The following is a 20,872-nucleotide window of genomic DNA, read 5'->3' on the forward strand; positions in this document are numbered from 1 at the left end:
TAAAAATTTTATTTTTTTAAAATAATTATCAGTTACTATAATAATAATAGTATGGCGTCAAGGTCATCTTTTATCACTTATCATTCACCCTTGAATAACGAACTATCAACATCCTGGAATTAAACGATAGGACGACGACGACAAAAAAAATTTATTAAACTCATTCTTTATAAATTTTTTTCCACGTGATTCATTTACACAAATGTTAAACATAATCGCAACAACTCTTATTAAATTCCGATAATAATATCGCGCTGAAATAATTTTTTACCCCCCCTCCTTCTCACCTCCCCCCAAAAAAAAAATCACTCCGATCATAATTAATTAAAATAAATAATTTGTAATAAATTCAATAAAAAAAATTATTATTATTATTCGATCGATAATGTTAGAAAAACATTTATCATTATTATCATTATCAATTTTTTAAGGTTTAAATTTTATGACGTCATAAACGTATGACGTCTTTATTAAAATGTAAATTAAATTAAGTAAGTGTTCGAAATAGTATTTATTTATTCATGATGGGAAACACACACGCGCGCAAAAAAAAAAAAATAATAAATAAATAGATAAACGTCGATATTAATTATTATTATTATTACTATTATTATTATTATTAAGGTGTTAAACTATATATATAACGAGGGTAATAAAATTTGCTAGGGTAATAAGTAGCTTTAAATCGTAGGTCGAATCCTAATAATAAAAAAAAAAAAAATGAAAATTTAAATCGATAATTTATGTAATTAATGTTTTATTATTAGAGTAACACTAATAAATTAGAATAATAATGATAATAATAATAAGGATTGTACATAAATGAGAGAGAGAGAGAGAGAGAGAGAGAAATAATTAATACGATTGTAAAAAGTGATTATTATTACTATTATTATTACGGTAATAAAAAATAATGAATACGAATTTGTTCCACCCACATTGAATGTCGCGGTGGTGGTGTGGGCGGATGCGGGGGTGGTGGTGACGGTTTTACAATACGAAGTATGTAATAAATAAATTTTCATCTTAAAAAAAATTGTCGTCTGCTTGAAAATATTTTCTTCGTTAAAAAAAAAAAAAAAAGATTCCTGATTGATTGATTGACGTGACTGACTGAAAATATAGAAAATTTATGCGACATCGTAAATTTTCAAGAGAGAGAGAGAGAGAGAGAGGGAGGGAAGGAGAAGGAAGAGAGAGAGAGAGAGAAAACTGTAAAATTCGTTCGGATTATTAATTATTTATTTTTTAAAACAATCGAACGAGAGTTAGGTAGAAGGTATAGAAAAACATGGCGGATAAACGACAGCAAAAAAAAAATAAATAAATATAAATCAATCAGGGACGTATTCAAGATCTTCTTTTTTTTTAAAACAAATCACATTTGGATATTTATCAACCATATACGAATTTAACAAATAAAAGGTCACGAAAATTTTTTTTTTTTTTTAACAAAAACGTCATCGTTATTTTACCGTAAATAATAATAATAATAATAATAAACCATTTTCAAGACGTGTAAAAAAAAAAAAAAAATTAACGCGAAAAAGAGACTGATGTTTAACTTATGGGAAAAAAATAAATAAGAATGTGATGGAATGTATTTACATCGGGATTTGCTCAGTCAAACTGCCTTAACAAAAAAAAATTTATGTATTAATAAATAAATAAATAAAAATTTATGTATTTTATGTAAAAAATAAATAATTAAATAAATAAAATTAACTTAACGATTATTAATAATAATAATACCGAAAAAAATATATTTATATATATTCTATTATTATTAACTTATTGATTTTGTTTTTTGTACTTTAATATTATTATTATTATTATTTATTAAACTAAGAATATTTATTTATTTATTTATTTAATATAAAATAATAATAATAATAATGCATCGCGCAAATAATTGGGGCTGGGGAAAGAGGGTTTGCTTGTTAACGCGTATAAGCTAATAATTATATATATTTAAATAAATAAAAAAAAACATGGCGGAAAGTTATTAATTAATAAATGATATTTATGATGATGATAATAATAATGGTAAATTTTCAACGCACACGCTGTTATATTATATATATAAATATATATTTAGATACACTTGTATATATATATTTATATTTATTAATTTCATGTTATTAATAATTTATAAATACATAATTTATTTATTTATTTGTGAAAATATAACTTGGATATTAATATTAATGATAATGATAATAATAAAAAAAATATTTTTTTAACGTGTGTAACGTGAGAATTAAATTTAAAAAAAAAAAAAAAATTTTTTTTCCTTTAAAAAATTTTGAAATGTTGTAATCGATCAATCGATCGATTGATCGATCAAATAATATTATTTATTAATATATCAATGAATCGATTAATTAATAATGATAATAATAATAATAAGAAAATGAGGTTACAATTTTATTTTATATATAAATATTTGAAGATGTATCTCGCAAAAGACAATCCGTTCGTGTTTTTTCTCCGCGACAAAGTTTCCGCATAATTTTATCATCATCATCATCATCATTATTATTATCATCATCATTATTATTATTTACTAATATAGGCATTAATTAGGATGAGATTTTCCCTATTGTCTTTTTGTGATCGAGCCGTCATATTACATCGATTTGAATTTATTTTAAAATTAAACAATTAAAATTTAATAATAATAATAAAAAAAATAATGATAATAATAATAATGATGATGATGATGACGATAACGATGACGATGATGATGGTGGTGGTGGTAAATAAAACAAACAAACGAAAACAACAAAAACAACAACAACAACTTTAAAAAAAATTTATTTTAGTTTGTTTAATAAATAAAATATCAATGTTTTTGGTTTTGTATTGTTATCATTTATTTTTATTTCTCCCTCCTCCCCTTCCCCCCCCAAAAAAAAAAATTAATGACGTAATAATTTAAAATTAATAATTTAAAGTATTTATTATTATTATTATCACCGCCCAATCGTAAAAATATTCTTCCTCACTCGTAATAATAATTTTAATTAAAATAAACGGTTATGAAAATAAATACCGATAACTGAAATGACGTATGGTATTAATTAAAAAAAAATAATAAAGAGGTCGCTAAAGTGCAACGGTTGACGCGCGCGTTAACATCATGTCAATTTATTTAAATAATATTTATTAGTTTTATTTAATAATTTATTTGTGAGTTATGTATCAAAAGTTGTGTTATTTAGTGTAGTTTATTGTGATATAATTAGTTTTTTGTATTATTTAGTGATAATTATAATTATTTCAAGTTTAAATTTTGCAAATTGTCTTGTGCCTTGTGACAAATGGAAGCGTGGGTAGTAAAAAATCTTAGAAAATGGTTTAGTGCATTTGATTATTTGGGGTAAGTCCTTCATTTTCATGCTTGAATTTCACTTAAAAAACGTTAGACTGACAAAAAAATGGAGCCAAAATGACCAAAAAGCAAAAAAGTTTAAAATTTACATTTATTTAGTTGATTATGAGTAGTTTGACTAATTATCTTCTTCATCTCATCATAAAAAACAAGATGTTGAAGTAATTTAATAGAAATATTTATTAATAATGATTGATTTGATATATAACAACTCAGTGTACAGATTTCTATACTGTAATCTTAAAGAGTTAATTTACTGATTGTTGGTTGTTTAAAGCATTTTCTTGAGTTAGTTTGTTTCATTACAACATACTGTATCATACAGATGATGTAAAACTCTCTATAATTGTAATACAAAGTCAGAGGGAATTGGGTAGCCTTCATGTTAGTTGATTTTAGTGTAAGGTTATATGAAAAGACACTACAGACTCCATTTTATGATTGTACATCTCTTAAGCTTATTATAAGTAGTTGAGCTAAATACCTTCTGTCACATTAAGTAAAAATGGAGGTAATTTAATAATAATACTTGTAATTAATCAATTTATTGTATCAGGTGGATGTAAAATCTTTGTACTTTTGTTTTAAGTGTGAATCTATTGATTGTACATTACTTTAACCCTTTTATTAAGTTAGTTTGTTTGATTACAACATAGTGTATCATAGAGATAGTGTAATACTCTCTATAAATGTGTATCAAAGTCAGAGGGAATTGGGTAACCTCCATGTTAGTTGATTTTAGTGTAAGGTATTATGAAAAGATACAATAGACTCCATTTTATGATTGTACATCTCTTGAGCTGATTATATGTAGTTGAGCTAATTACCCCTGTCACATTAAGTAAAAATGGAGGTAGTTTAATAATAATACTTGTAATTAATCAATTTATTGTATCAGGTGGATGTAAAATCTTTGTACTTTTGTTTTAAGTGTGAATCTATTGATTGTACATTATTTAGTGTATGCAATGGATATAAAATCTTTGTACTCATGTTTTAAATGTAAATTTATTGAATGTACATTATTTAGTGTATGTAGTGGATGTAAAATGTTTGTACTTCTGTGTTTAAGTGTGAATCTATTGATTGTACATTACTTTAACCCTTTTCTTAAGTTAGTTTGATTCATTATAACATATTTTGCCATATCTTTAGTGTAAAATTCTCTTTTAATTTCAATTAAGATTAAAAACATTCAACTGCCTTCAGGTTACTTGAGTTTATAGGTACAAAGTTGTAATTTGTATATTGTGTGCATGCATTATGGATGGAATGCATGAGGGAAGATTATGAAATGGGGAAATAGCAGGAAAATGAAGTATTGAAATAGTTCTGAGCAAAAGGTTATATGATAACTGATTAATAATTGTAATAGAGCAAAATGAGAACAAGATAAAGACAGAATCAAAACAGTTCTTGTTCTATTGTTGATTAAGGTTGTGAATCTCACTTCTCCTGTTCCTGGCTCCACTCAACAAATGTCAATCACTGACTGGAGCCCAGGAGTACAGGAAATAACTTGTTTCCAACGAATAAGATGGTCTCAGTGAGATTTACAAAAATTGTTGTGACGTCATAGGTTATAACAATATCAGGCATGTTGCAGCATGATTGCATTGCATTTATTTCTTAGGGCTCGGGAAGTAGAAACCTTGAATAAATGTTGAAAAACAATCCGACAAACATTAAGGCTAATCGTCGAGATTATGAGAGAAAATAATAATAATAATAATCACGACGACGATGATGATAATAATAATAATAATAATTCGCTTTACGTTTAAATCACGAGCATGAAGACTTATATATATTTGTAACTCTAGTAAGATTGTTTTTTTTTGCGTCCCCTTTCTTGTAAAACTTTAATAATGATAATGATAATGATAATGGATTACAGTCAAATGATAAACAAAATAATAATAATAATAATAATAATAATAATAATAATAATAATAATAATAATTTTTAAAGTTTTTAAATAATTTTATTATTTAAATTTTTTATAAATGACTAAATTAAATATTTAACTGTTTTTTTATTTTCAAATACATTTCGGCGCCATTTTTAATTTCATAATTTAAAATTTTAACGCTTTAATGATAATAATAATAATAATAATAATAATAATATCGATGAGGCGAATTATCTAAAAAAAAATCTCTAACGTTATAAATGGGTAATGAAAATTTATGGTTGTGATTACCGGCGGTAAATCAATTTTTCTTTGGCGGCGGGTTTATTTTTTAGATGTCAAAGTGATGTACAATTGTTTGAATGCTTCGGTACCGGACGCGTTAACTTCGTAACCGGGTGCTTCCTTTTGAATTCTCGTATACCAAGATTGAACGTTGGGATATTTTTCAATCGGGTATCCTAAAGCATCGCACGTGGATATGCTCGCGGCTAAAGTCAAATCCGCGATGGTCATGTTCGGACCCGCAGCCCATTTTTGTCCGTCGAGAAAATTGTTTAAAACTTCGAAAGATTGATCGAGTTTTTCCTTTTTCGCAGGTTCCATGGGACCTCTTCCGAACATGTAGGGGTACTATTAAAAAAAAAAAAAACAATTATTATTTTTTTATTCCAAACGTTTGTTTTCTCTATGATATGTATAATGACTTCATTACTTACGTAATAATCTCCTAATCTCGGGTAAAGGTTAGTGGCATCGTAAAACAATCTCTGATCGACGAGTGCTCTTTGTTTAATATCTTTCGGATAAAGTTTGTCGTCTTTTCCGTATTGATCGACGAGGTAAGCCATTATGGCACGACTGTGCGCAACAACGCATAAAAAAAATTAATTTTTTTGTGTGTAAAACGGAACCGGAAATCGGCGCCGGTATCGAAAAATCAAATTTCCTCCTTACCTTTCCCACATGCAAAAACCGTTGTCGATTATCGTTGGGATCGTGTGTTGAGGATTTATTTTTAAAAATTCGGGTTTCAAATGTTCACCTTTCATGAGTTCAAGTCTTTTAAGATTCATTTCGAGTCCCAATGCTTTGGCGGTAAGAAGTACGGCCCTGCACGGTGGACTTCCGGGAAGGTAGTAAATATCGATGGGCATTTTACTTTATCTAACAATAAAAAAAAAAAAAAAATTTTAATAAGTAATGATATTAATAATAATTCCAGGAGCATGTTTAGTCTGTGAAAAATTTATCACTTTTTTGTACACTTTACGGAATACTGATAAAAAAGGGTGAATGACCTCAAAACAAAACAAAAAAAAAAGTTTTCTTAGTCGTTTCGGCAACATCCGTGACCTACTCTTTTCAAATCAATGTTATTATCATTTTTTTTTTTTTTAATATTCCACCCATAAGACCAGTAGGAATTCCGCTCGCGGGTACCGACGGAATAATAATAATAATAATAATAAATCGAAATAAAATTATTTTTTTACGAGCTACCACTCTAATCGATAATTACGAAAAAATTTTTTTTTTTTTTGTAAAAATGATTTCGTCATAAAATATACGTTCGAGGGCAAAAAACCAAAATGTTAATAATGATTATTATTATTATTATTATTATTAGTAAAAAAATTAAAAAACCTTGAGTGTCGTAAACCGCAAACACGCACGCACGCACGGCCTAATTTCATCATAACCTATCATTGATTTTTTACTACCAAAAAAAAAATTTTTCTGTCGTTTATCGCAACAGCACCGACAACAAACAGGAAAAACCGTCAGTTTTCCTATTTACTTTTTCAAATGAAATTACTATTATGTTATTATTATGTAATTATACGAATTGTCATCATCATCATCTCTCTCTCTCTCTCTTTCTCTTTCTCTTTCGCTCTCTTTCTCGAAACGTGTTTTCTAAGACCGAATAAAAATAATTTAATTTTTCAAAAATATGAAACGCCGAAGTAAATAAATTAAAAATCGAATATTAATTAATAATTAAAATAATTATAATGATAATTAATAATAAATAAATCAATAAATTATTTCGAAATCAAAAATTCTGTCTCGCATAAATTTAATCGTTAAAAATATTTTTTTTTTAATATAAAATAATTTTACAGCAAAATTATTAAAAAAAAATTTATCGATATCGATATCGATAGTCGATAGTTAAATCGTTCGATTAAATAAGTAAATAAATAAATAAATAACTCACTTGTTTTATTATTATTATTATTAGAAAGAAAAATAAGAGACGACGTGTACAGGATACGATATCACAAAATCAAATGATAAACAAAACCATTTGCCAACCGTTAATATAATATATATATATAAAGGAAAAGTAAATGATGAAGCCAAATTCATGAAAACGTACGCGAATTTAATTAAACACGTTTCATTTATATTTAGTTTATGGGATCGATCGATTTTTTTATTAAATAAATTTTCTTTTTTTTTTTTAATGATTCATTTTAACGTGAACAGGTTTGACAACTTTTTTTTTTTTTTTTTTTTTTTTTTTACAATTTTTCTCAGGTTTTCTATACGGCTTCAATGTAATATTATCATTATCATTATTCAAATCTGTGCAAGAATGACTCATGTGTCTTTTCCCCCTCCCCTTTCCCCCCAAAAAAGAAAAAAATTCAAAGAAATTCAACAATTTTCGACCTTCGTCCCTTAAAATTCTTTTTAAAAAAAAAATTATCCCGGTGAAAAACCCTTAAAAAAAAAAAAAAAAAATTTCCCCGATCTGTACAGTCAATCATTCACTCATTCATTCATTCATTCATTCTTTTCTTCGTATCTCGATTGAATAGATGAAAAATTTGGGGAAAAAATAAAATTTTCTTTTTGTAGAAAAAGAAATAATATGATTTATTGTTGCGAAAGTTTATTGCGTTTATATATTTACAATCGGATTCACATCAATAATAATAATAATGATGATGATGATGATAATAATAATAATAATAATAAATAATAAGAAAACTAGAAAACAAATCAAATTTCCTCAGTAGTTTTTCAAATAATAATAAAAAATTTTTTTTTTCCTAAGGTGATGAAACCAGCGACGTTTGTAGGTTTCGATTACTTCCGGTTTGAATTATTTCAATCGTAGGTACGACGTCCTTGAATCGACGTCTCGGGGGGACGGGTTTCTTCCGACCTTTGATTTTTTTTTATTTTTCAAAAATTAAAAAAAAAAAAAAAAACCATTTCCTCTATTCGACTCGACAAAAAAAAGTGGACAACGAAAGGGTAAAATGATGGGATTCTTTGGGTGACCTTTGCCCTCTTTACCCTAGCCTTCCCCGCTACCTCACCCCCAACCCCTCCCTCATCCTCGATCCCTTTCGGTTGCCTTTTGCAACCGTTGTCATATATATATTTATATTTTCAAAATTTATCGTTTCGCAAAACGAAAAAAAAAAAAAAAACAAAACAAACATTATTATTATTATCATCATTATCATTATTATTTCGTTGTTTATGTTTTTCAATTTATTCGTAATTCATTGCCTGACTCTTTTCTAAATAAGGTTGCACCATGTTTCCGATTAAATCGGCTCCCTTTTGATTTATTTCCTCGTAATCCAACATTTCGGTTTTGCATCTTTCGAACCAAGCCGAAACCCTTTCGTATTTCGAAAAATCGAATCCGCAAGCCTGAAAAACGAAAAAACCGGATATAGAGACAGATAGATAGATAGATAGATAGAGAGAGAGAGAGAGAGAAAAAAAAAATTTTTTTTTGTGCGTGTTTCTCTCCTTACTGACTTCGATCGTCGAAACCGTTGCCACGATCGAATAATCCGCAATCGTCATGACGTTTCCCGCCATGAACAAAGAATCACCCATGAAAGCTTCCAGAAATTCGAAAGCCTCTCCCAATTTATTTATTTTTTTCAAATCGATTCTATTCGAACCGTTCGGAATAAAAAATTCCTGGAAAAAATAAAATAAAAAAAATTTCATTTTCGAAACGTACGTTCGAGGAGGGCGATGAATACAGTCAACGAAAAAAAAGGATTATTAGTACATTGTTCGATTAAATCGAATCGAATCGAATTAATCGATCGATTCATTATCGAAATTCGTATTCGAACTCGCGTTTTCTTTTCTTTTTTTTGGGTTGCAAATTTAGTACGTGGTGGTAAAAAAAAAAAACCGAGGAAACCGCAACAAGGTCGTCGTCGTCTCATTTTTTTTATCAATAAGAAAATATATACAAATTTTTTTTTTTTTTTTTTTTTTTTTTTTTAACCGAAACGTCAATTCGATTAATCACGTCAAAATTTTCTATCGTGTCACTCACTCAATGTAAAAAATTTTAAAATTCTACTACAGCGACAGGAAAAAAACAAATTTAATCACGTCAAAAAAATTACGGTCGTTTCGTACCTGAAATGAAAACGAAAAAAAAAAAAAAAAAAAAAAAAAAAAAAAAAAAACGGTCGTGAAAACATTACGCGAATTTTTAAAATTATCATTATCATTATCATTATTTTTTTTTTTTTTTTTTTACAAGGAGGGGGGGAAGTTTTTTCTCCAGTTCGGAGGATTTTTCCTCCTAATCTAGAGTTCTTTGTATCATTATAGAAAAAAAAGAAAAAAAACTCCCACGAATATCGATCGATATTATAATCGACAAACTTTTGCGGGGGCAAAAAACCTTCCATTTCCTTTTACTACTCCAAATTCATTTTTGTATTCGAGGGGGGAAGGGGAGGGAAACATTTCCCGAAGGACATCAACGACTCAATTTTTTCTTTCTGAAAAATTATTAGAAAAAAAAAAGGAAAATTTCTCACCGAATATGTGTCGTAAAAACGTGAAGACAGAGTTCCTATGTCGAACATGAGCCTTTGACTGATGACTCCTCGAGTTTTCGCATCGTTTGGATAATAAATCGAATCTCGATCGTATCGTTCGGCCAAATAAACGAGAATGGCTCGACTTTCCGAAAGTACGTATCCATCGTCAATTATCAAAGGTATCGTGTGTTGAGGATTCAACTGGAAAAAACAACAAAAACAACAACAGTTGGTGAAAAATTTCATTACGGACTCTTTCGTTATTTTATTATTATTATTATTATTATTATTATTATCTTTAATAATCCCTCACCTTGAGATAATCCGGAGATAAATTTTCACCTTTTAACAAATCTATTTTTTTCATTACCGGATTTAAATTTAATTCTTTAACGAAAAGTAAAACGGCTCGACACGGTGAACTCATTTCGTAATAATACAATTCCATTTTTTATCCTGTAATAAAAACACCAGAAAAAAAAAAATTTCAAACGTTCGAACGTTCCATTTTTTCCTCCCCTCCCCTCCCCTTCTTATCACAGAGTAAAAAAACAAATTTTAAATTTTTTCTGTTTGCGTTTCCGTTTTTTTAAAAAAAAAAAAATTTTGTAAACATTAGACAAAAACAACAACAAAAAAATATACAAAAATATAAATTGTAAGTGTTTTACAACTCTCTCTTTCCTTTTACTTCGCATTTATAAACCAAAAAAAAAAAAAAAAAAAAAAATATGGACGATGACGCGGTTGTCAAAGCCACGAAGAGCAAAGTAGATGCGGCCAATAAAGTCCGAGACAATTACGTTCAACTCGCGGAAAAAATGGAACAAGTTAAAAATCAAGTTGCCAAAATGGAGCGGAAATACGACGAATTGTATCAATCGGTGAAAGCCAAAGAACACGGGTCTTCTCGGAGTCGGGGTAACGTGTCCGATAGCGGATCACAAGAGGATAATAAAAATCAGAGGGAAAGCATCGACGACATAACAATCGCTTTGCCTAAAAACAGACTACAACAACAACAACAACAACAACCCTCGGACGATTCGAACGCTCAACAATCTTCGGCGACGCAAAAAGAAAAAACGGATTCGAGTCAAAAACAACAAAACGTCGATTATGAAAAAATGGAAGACAATCCTTTTTTGTGAGCGAGAGAGAGCGAGTAAGAGAAAGAGATGGAAAGAGATAAAAAGAGAAAGAGATGAAAAGAGAAAAAAACTAAGTAGAAAAAAAAATGAAAAATAAATATATAAAAAACAAAAAAAAAAAAAAAAGAAAACCTGGTAAATAATAAAATATTACCTACATCTTTACTTTTACTCTCTTTGCCCTTTGCCCCCCTCCCCCTTTTTTCTTTTTTTTTTTCAAGCATAAATTTATCATATAAAAAAAACAAAAACTGGAGAAAAAAAAACTTTTACATGTATTTTAAACAAAAACTTTTTTTTTTTTTTTTTTAAATAATAATAACTCGAGAGCATAAAATCATAAAAATTATTATTATTATCATTATTATTATTATTATTACGATTTCAAAAAGTTTCGCGTCGGAATGTGCGCGTTTCATATAAAAAAAAAGCGAAAGAGTTGGAAAATTTTTTTTTTTTTTTTCCAGGATATCGTAACCGATTTTGCACAACAAGATGATAGAAAATTTTTCCTTTATCTAAATTAATCGAAAAATTATTATAATTATAATTATAATTATTATTATTATTATTATTATTAATTAGTTAATTAATTAATTAATTTTATACATACAGAGGCTACTGTGAGGTGAAAATGTCGACCCCGGAAAATGATAAATAATCAAATTTTACCGATTTTTCCCTTTTTCCTTTTTTTAACTCGATTCCTTCGAGGATAAGTTTCCACAATAATAATAATAATAATAATAATACTAATAATAATAATAATACTTAAACGACAGTCTAACCAATCGAAACATTAACCGCGAATGCACCTTTTTTAAATTTTCCTTTTTTCCTTTTTTACTTTTTTCCCAACGCGGAAAAGAAAAAATTATGAAATGAATATTTATTTCGACTACAAATCGTTCAAACCGTGAACAGTAACAATAATAATAATAATAATAATAATTTTATGTCAATTTCCTTCTTTTGTCTTTCCATTTCCTTTCACCCCTTCTCCACCTCCCTCTCTCTCTCTCTCTCACTCACTCTACAGTCTTCCTTTCCCTTTTTCCAACCGGTCAATTTTCAAGTCGGAAAGGGAAAATTATACCCTCCCGAAAAAAAAAAAAAAATATGGGAGAATTTCGAAATCAATAAGCTTTTTTTTTTCTTTTTTTTTTTTTTTTTTTTTTCCAAAAGTCCTTTTTTTTAAATAATAACGATTTAACCGGAAAAACGATTTAGTCGAAAAATAAACGGTTAACGTTTTTTGTTGTTATGAATAATAAACGAACATTAAATGTTTAAAAAGATTAAAGCCCGAAAAATAAACGGAATGAAAAAGAGAGAGAGAGAGAGAGAGAGAGAGAAATTTTTTTTTTCAAATCGTTAATAAGTAAAAGCTTTTAAACGAAGTAAAAAAAAAAAAATTTCAATACCATTTTCCCGTCTCATGTTTACGACTTTTTCCAAATTACAGAAAAAAAAAAAAAAAAAAATCGATTCGTTCCAGTTTTTTGTTTCCTCCCTCCATCCCTCCCCCTCCCCCCTTTTCTCACGCAACAGAACTATTTCGATCATTATTATTATTATTATTTTTTGCAAAAACAAAAAAAATAAAACCCCTGGATATATTGTGTGTTATTTTTTTAAAAAAAAATGGCGGTCGTCAAAATGCATATTGTTTAAAAAAAAAAAAAAAAAAGCATAAAAATTTTTTTTTTTTTTTTTACGACTTTTCCACCGGGATAAATATTAAGTTACCTCATTTAGAATATGGCGGTGGCGGCGGCGGTGGTGGTGGTGGTAGTGGACGTGGCGGAGTCTTTTTTTTTGAATTCGTAACGAATGAAATTTTGATCGTTTGAAGGATTATGATCCGAGTGCGATTTAACCGTCGAAAAAGGTTTTCTACCTCCTCTTCTGTTTATTATGCTCAGAGTTGGATGATTTTTAGTAAAATGTTTCGTGAGAGTGAATCTTTGCGAATAAGTTTTCCCGCAATCGGGTACCGGACAAATGTGTTTGATACCCGTGTGCAAAACCATGTGATCCCTTAACGTTTTCGATATGGCAAATTTTTGACCGCAAACATCGCAACCGTATCTTTTCTCCTGATGAGTCTAAAAAGCGAGTCGATAAAAATTAACGTTTGATAACAACAACAGCGACAGCAAATTTAAATCGTCATATATACTTTATTGTGACTCCATAAATCCGATTGAGATTTGAATGAGGACAAACAAACGGAGCATTTATAGGGTCGAACATTCGAATGCCTCAGCAAATGTTGTCTCAAACCGTATGCATGACTGTAACTTTTGTCGCATTTGTCGCATTTGTGAATTTTTTGTTCATTGTGAAGGTGAAGGTGTTTGGCGTAGGCTGCTATCTAATGAAAAACAGGCAAATTAAATGGAATGATTTTGGGCCATGTGAAATACGTGTAAATAAATTATTTACGTGTACGAAAGCAGCCGCGCAAATATTACAAACAAACGGTCTGTCGCCGTTATGTATGCTTATGTGTTCGATTAGATTTTTTTTCGTCGTGAATTCTTTACCGCATTCCGAACATAGGAAATTTTTTTCTTGCTTGTGCCTTTGCAGGTGCACTTTCAAACCGCTGCTCCATTTAAACGACTGACCGCATTGATCGCAAACGTATGGCCTTTTTTCATCGTGAACAATCAAATGACTACTCAGTCGAACTCTGAAATCAAAATGCGATTATTAATATTTGCGTGAATACGATGTGAACCCCCCCCCGCCCTCCAATAAATGAATGGTGCCACTAACTTGTTTTTAAATTTTTTCCCACAGATTTGACAAAAAGCTCCGGTTTCGTCGTGAGTTTTTTTATAATGAGCATTTAGTTCACCCTGTGAGAATAAAATTTTATTACACTTTTTACACTCGTGCTTCTTCGTTTCATCCCTTTCGTACGACCCGTGTTTTCGATTCAGGTGACAATTTAAACTTTTCAAACTTGAAAATTCGTAATTTTTGCAAAATTTTGAATTTTTACATATTTCGCATATGAATATATCCGGCATGGAATCGTGCCAATTTTTATGCTTTTTCAAACACTTGAAAGATTTAAATGATTTATTACATTTTTTACAAAATAATTTTGCATTAGGATTTTGTTTTTTCTTTATAACAGCTTGCATTTCTTCTATGTCAATATTGCACACTTCACCCTCAGCCAGGCGTAGATATTTTTCATCCACTTCCTTTTCATTAAACAAAAGATTATTTGAATTTTTTTTGCTTGGAGTTTTTTTCCTCCTATCGACATTACCATCTTTGATCATTGTATTGGATGATGATTCTTGATCGCTACATTTCGAATCAGATAAATTATTAACATTATTTAATTTTTCTGGAATGTCGTAGAATGGAGTTTTGATTTCGACAAATTCAATAGGTTGTAATTCATGATCGATTGTTGTCTTATCTGCATCTTGAAAATTATCAGAATTGGATTTTAATAGAATTTCAGGGATCACTTTAATATCGCAAAATTCTGGAGTTGTTAATTCTTGCACATCGATAATTTTTAATTTTTCATCAATGTTTTCAGTTATGATTTCTATCTGCGGTTGTTTGACATCTTCGTAACTTTGTGACCGATTACAAATTTGTTCGGATATTATTTGTATTAAATCAGGTTGTTGATTTTTATTGTTGTTTGCATAATAGTTTGTTTCATTTTCATCGACAACTTCTAATTTTAAATTGTTTATCACGTTTAAATTATTGTAATTTGTCGAATCTGAATCCTTGAAGGATTCTATTTCGATTTGAGCATTGTAATTTTCATGACAATCGGTATCTAAATATTCTTGTTTGATTTGTGTTACCTGAAAATAACAATGATGAATCAAATAATTATTTCACATGTAATGATTTTTCTAAATTTCATCTTGATATATGTAGTACATACACATAACTTATTGGTCGAACTCACTGATAATAACTTATACAATTTTTCTTCTGCTTTGTTACACTTAATTCGAAAACTATTGAATTGTTCGACTAATTTTTGACAATCGAAACAAATTATTTTAGGCAACATATCTTCTGGTGAAATCTGAAAAATGAAAAATTTTGAAAAGATGAAAAACAATTCTTTTTTTTTTGTACAATTTAATAAGAATTTCAATATCGTTACTTGAACAGATAGGCAATTTAAAATTTTATTCAGTAATGAATTTGCATCATTTTCATTATTTTCCCCATTGAATAAATTAAATTTATTTTTTTTTTTTTGTGCACATAAACGACAGAGTTCATAAAACTGAAGCATGATTATAATTAAAAAAAAATTTTGTACATTTTAAAAATATACGTTTATAAAAATTTATTTTAAATTAAAAAGATTTGTATAAATTTAAAAAAAAAAATTAACGTTTTTTTTTTTTTTTTTTTTTTTTTAACTACTGCATTAATTAGTTTCATTATAATCGTTATTTATCTCGTAAAAAAAAAAAAAAATTACATTATAAAAATTATTTATTATTATTGAAACCCCCATTTTGAACGCAGTGTGTGTGTGTGTGTGTGTGCAGAAGACGGTTGGAATAATCTACTTCCACGTCTGACAGACGACATTAGTGTCACTTGGTTTGAAATTTCTAACGGTTTAGAACGTGAAGAATGAAATTTCAAATGAGTTTTTTTGTCCTTTTTGCATTTATTACGTGAGTGTTTGAGTGATAATTTTAATTGTAGTTTTTTATTTATTTTTTTCCGTCGTAAACTTTTTTATTGTGAAATTTAAGTTTATTTCGATAAGTTATGTAGTTTTTATTTCCACTGAAATATTTAATTTTGCTTTTTGGATTTACAATAATTATGTTTAAAATTTATATATGTATATCGTTTAGTGAATATAAATTAACAAGGAAAACGCAATAATCGTCAACGTTTTTCTAATTTTGCAAAAAGGAAAATTTTTTGTTAGGGAAATAATTATTAGTACGCAATCAACGCGATAGAGCGCAATGTGTTTGTTTTTCAAACTAAAAATGTGAAAAACGACGCGTACCATCCAATCGGCCGCATGGCGATTCCTTTAGTCGTTCGCTTCTAAGCTTCCGGTACAAATACGTTAACGGTTTTTTTTTTTCTTTTTCTTTTTCTTTACTATCTCGGGAGTAAAAAAAAAAAAAAAAAAAAAAAAAATTAAAAAAAAACGTTTCGCGTAATTTAAAAATTTTATCATAAAGTTCAATTCAAAAATGTTGTTTCGATTTTAATTTAAAATGATTAGAAATTATTTGTAATATTATTTGCGGAAACAAAAAAAGAAAGAAAAATGATCGTTAAAAAGTTCATTAAAAAAAAGAATTAAAATTAACGGAAAATTTAAAGGAAATCGGTGAGTAATAAAAAAAAAAAAAAAATTTTAATTTAAACTAATTGTAAATTATTAGTAATAAAATTTTACATAAATTTATCGAAAATTTAACGTAATGCAAAATAATATTTGACGAGTGTGTAATTTAATTTATTTGATAAAAAAAAAAAAAAAAAAAATGGTGGTTGAATCAAATAAAGAACCGTAAAAGTGTGGGGAAAAACGACAACAACAACTTTTTTTTTTGTCAAACGACATCATCATCATCATCATCATCTTCATAACCATCATCTCCATCATCATCATCATCATCATCGTCATCATCATCTGGTAATAAAAATCAGTGAGCATAAAACAAGCTTTAAATTTAATCTAATACACTTGCTTATTTAATTTTTCTATTTTTTTTCTTCTTCTTCTGCTTTTCCTTTGTAAATAATGTTCGCAATTTTTTGTTTTGTTTTGATTTTTCCTTATTATTATTATTATTATTACTTTTTAGTTTTCCGTCATCCTTTTTTTTAATTTATATTTTTCGACTCGACCTCGATAATTCTTATCCTTTCCTAATTATCTTTTCCATTTCGTATTTTCCTGAAATTTTTTTCAAAACATAATCATCATCATTATTATTAATATTATTATTATCATTATGGATGAGAGAGAAAAATCGATAATCCTTTTTTTATTTATTTATTTATTAATTAATTATTACCACTCGAGTTTAGTGGAGATATTAATATGTTATTTATTATCGGTCACGTTGTTAATGGGAAATGCGTGTTGCGTGTGTGTGTATTACGTCATCACACATGGGAAAACGATATTAATTATATACATATATATATATATAATTGGATTCGCGCGCGTGTGTGTGTGTGTGCGAGTGCGTGTGCATGCAATGCGTGACGTGAAATGAAATATAAAAAAATAATAAAAAAATAATAAAAAAAAGTTAAAAACGTTGTTATATTATTCAGGAGTTTTTTTTTTTTTCGGCGGGGAGGGAGGGTAGAAAGAGACAATAATTTTTTTTTTTTTTACGGGGGAGAGGGTAGAGAGAATTTCGTTCGATGAATCGTATGCGTGTGTGTGTGAGTGCGTGAGTGCGTACGTGTGTTTTAAAATGAAAATTACATTGCATAATAAAATTAATTTTAAATGTGGAAGAAGAAAAAAAAAATATATATATATTTTATCCATGTGTTTCTCCCATTTGAAACTCGTATAAAATAATATTAAAATTTGACTCGAAGGCTATTATAAAAAATTCATTAGGTGTTTTCTACAGAATTTTATTTATTTTATTTTATTTTTCCGGATAGGGTAGGAGAAGGGAGAGAGGAGAGGAGAGAAGAAATGGGCGGTAATGGCGCGGGGGAGAGAGAGTACGGGTTTGAATTTATTAACGTTTAACGATACGTGAAAAACTTTTCTTATTTTTCGTTACTTTTGTGTAAAAAAGTTTTAAGTCGAAGTCGAAGGTTGTGTTTGTTGTTAATAATGAATTCGACATTAAATATTTGTGAGATTTCGATACGTGAAAAAGAAAGAAGTTTAAGTCGTATTTTATTTTATTTTATTTTTTTTTTTCAAATTTTAAATTTTAAACTTTTGGTCGGTTGTCTTTAATTTCCTTTTAACATTATTAAAAATTGTATTCAAACAAATATTTAAAGTCGAATAAATATTTTTAATAAATTTTTATGCCATGTCTCCAGATATCTCGAGCCCTTTTTAAAAGGTTTAGGTACTTTGTAAAATATTAATGAAAAATTTTTTTAAAAAATAATTATCATCATTATATATATATAATTCAGTCGAGTCGACCATTTTGGACGAATTGTGTGTCCGGACGATTTAAAATTTTTTGTTTATATGTTTGTGAGATGTTCCCCATGAGACATTTCTTTATCCTGTGAGTTTCCTGTTTGTGTGTACGAGCCCTTTGATGCTTAAGGATTTTGTGTTACTTAAGGCAATTACATCCTTGTAATACACATAAAAGATTTACGAGAATGAAAGCACGTCAAATTCCTTCCTTTCCTTTCATCTCCCGCCAAAAAAACATTTCTCCGACCTTTTTTTTTTTATTTTTTTTTTTTTTATCCAACAAAATTTAATAAAACAAACGAGAGAAATTTCGTTTCGCATCAAAACAAACTCTTGCAAAATCGTGATTTAAAAAAAAAAAAAAAAAAAAAAAAAAGGAAAAGGGAAAAGGGAAAAAGGGAAAATTTTCATCCCGTGTAATTTTTTTTTTTAAAAGTAAAGGAAAAGGTTTTCATCATTCGTTGCACACGAAAAAAAGAAAATCATTTAAAATAATTTTGTAACAACTCAACCGTCGCACTTTTCTCATTAAATATTTTTTAGAAAAAATTTTATTTACGTATAAATCATTATATTAATTATATAAATAAATTATATTTAAAAGCGTTTACGTAATAAAATTTGTTCTTAATAATTTTAATTTTCAGTTATAATGATAATAATTTGCGTTCGCCGTTTAAATTTAAAAAAAACTAACCGGACGATGGATTTTTTTTTCTCTACTACCCCCGGGCAAAATAAAAAAATGAAAAAGACGAACGAAAAAAAGGAAAAGGGATGTGGGGAGGGGGCGGGGTGGGAAGGTAGGGGAGGGTATCGAGTAGAAAGGAAAAAAAAAAAAAGGCCGAACGGTTCTGAATAAAAATAAAATAAATTAAAAAAATTAAAAAAAGGTTTTTATTTTATGTACGTAGTACATGCACGCAAAAAAGTAAATAATTTTTTTTTTTTTTTTTTTTAAACTTTTTAAATTGTTTTTTTGTTTTGTTTAAAAAAAAAAAAAAAATAAAACAAAACAAAACAAACAAGTACGTGGGGTAACTATGTCGTAAACCTTTCCCCCAAAAAAGAAAAGGTTAATGTTTATATTTTTACAAAAAAAAAAAAAAGAAAAAATTCGCATTAAAATTAGAACCTTTTTTTTATTCGAAAAAGAAAAAAAAAAAAAAAAAGGAAAAGATGGTGGGATCGAATAAAATAAAATAAAATAAAAAAAAAATTTTCTTTCGGTTTTAAGACAACAACAACAACAACAATGGGAAAAGCCGGAAAAAGCAATAAGCACTAAGGCAAACAATAGGAAATTTATGCCTTTCCTAAAAGATGCCAACAGTTGCTCCTGCTCCCTCTCTCTCTCTCTCTTTCCCACTCTTTCCCTCCTACTCCCGTCATTGAAAAAAAAAAAAAAAATTTTATTTTATTTTTCTTCATTACGTACCTTTCGTATCACATAATTATTATTATTATTATTATTATTATTATTATTATTTTTCAAATCCCGCGACGGTTAACTTTTCCTTTTTCCTTTTTTTATTTATTTATTTATTTATTTTTTCCTATGACGTTCTTAAAAGCAATTATTTATTTTACTTTTTCTTTTTTTTTTCTTTTCTTTCTTTCTTTCTTTCTTTTTTTCTTTTTTTCTTTTTTTCTTTTTTCTTTTATTTCATTTTTTTTTAGCAACCAGTCATTCATTTCATAAAAAAAAAGGAAAAAAGAAAAATAATTCTAGATTTCTCTTTTGTTCTAAATTAGCGTGTTTCCCTCTCTCTCCCTCTCTCTCTCTCTCTCGCACTCTCAGTTGTTTGTTTTGTAAATTGATGAGTTGAGGTTTTTTTTTTTTTTTTTTCATCTCGAAAACAAACAAACGAGCGAAACAAAACGGAATTTTTTTTTTTTCAATTTATTTTTAATTCGTTTAAAAAAAAAAACGAACTCGTTTTGTATACAATTCGATATATATATATATATATATATATATATATATATATATATATATATATATATATATATATATATATATATAAAACACACACACACACGCACACGCATTACATTAATGTTTGTCGTGTTAGTGACGGAAAATCCCACCCCCCCCAAAAAAAAAAATACGATTTCGACGATTCGATTTTATTTTATATCACGATTCATTCATAATCATAATCATATATCGATCGTGTAAATAATTTATTCTATTTACACTTTTTTTTTTTTGTAAAAATTCGAAATCTTATTTTCTAAAGGTTTGTTTTTGTTTTTGTTTTCGTCTTGTGACTTAAGTTAACAAACAATTTGAAATTTTCAAAAGAGATTTAAATCATTCAATTACGAACACGTTGGGAAAAGGGAAGGAAAATTTTAAAGGAAAAAGGAAGGAATTTTCTCGAAAAGATTTTTCCTCCC

At 27.9% G+C, this 20,872-nt stretch overlaps 4 protein-coding genes across 4 annotated transcripts; 1 reads left to right on the forward strand and 3 right to left on the reverse strand.

Annotated features, from left to right (window-relative positions):
• Positions 1-5,630: 5,630 nt before the first annotated feature.
• Positions 5,631-6,463, reverse strand: Phum_PHUM189430 (GSTD1-5 protein, putative; the record flags this gene model as incomplete). The annotated part of the gene is made up of 3 exons (XM_002425221.1): positions 5,631-5,939; positions 6,026-6,167; positions 6,264-6,463. 3 exons carry the CDS (start codon positions 6,461-6,463, stop codon positions 5,631-5,633), a joined length of 651 nt encoding a protein of 216 aa, XP_002425266.1.
• Positions 6,464-8,822: 2,359 nt separating this feature from the next.
• On the reverse strand, positions 8,823-10,583 carry Phum_PHUM189440 (GSTD1-5 protein, putative; the record flags this gene model as incomplete). Its single annotated transcript, XM_002425222.1, has 4 exons — positions 8,823-8,987; positions 9,099-9,266; positions 10,133-10,336; positions 10,449-10,583. 4 exons carry the CDS (start codon positions 10,581-10,583, stop codon positions 8,823-8,825), a joined length of 672 nt encoding a protein of 223 aa, XP_002425267.1.
• Positions 10,584-10,866: 283 nt separating this feature from the next.
• Phum_PHUM189450 (uncharacterized protein) lies at positions 10,867-11,947 on the forward strand (the record flags this gene model as incomplete). The annotated part of the gene is made up of 3 exons (XM_002425223.1): positions 10,867-11,282; positions 11,754-11,759; positions 11,902-11,947. The coding sequence occupies 3 exons, from the start codon at positions 10,867-10,869 to the stop codon at positions 11,945-11,947; spliced, it is 468 nt and encodes a 155-aa protein (XP_002425268.1).
• Positions 11,948-13,040: 1,093 nt separating this feature from the next.
• On the reverse strand, positions 13,041-15,583 carry Phum_PHUM189460 (zinc finger protein, putative; the record flags this gene model as incomplete). The annotated part of the gene is made up of 6 exons (XM_002425224.1): positions 13,041-13,394; positions 13,469-13,663; positions 13,735-13,984; positions 14,071-15,137; positions 15,221-15,367; positions 15,449-15,583. 6 exons carry the CDS (start codon positions 15,581-15,583, stop codon positions 13,041-13,043), a joined length of 2,148 nt encoding a protein of 715 aa, XP_002425269.1.
• Between the last annotated feature and the right edge of the window lie 5,289 nt (positions 15,584-20,872).

This window comes from Pediculus humanus, genomic scaffold (genome assembly GCF_000006295.1).
Source record: "Pediculus humanus corporis 1103172107540 genomic scaffold, whole genome shotgun sequence".
Taxonomy (NCBI): domain Eukaryota; kingdom Metazoa; phylum Arthropoda; class Insecta; order Psocodea; family Pediculidae; genus Pediculus; species Pediculus humanus.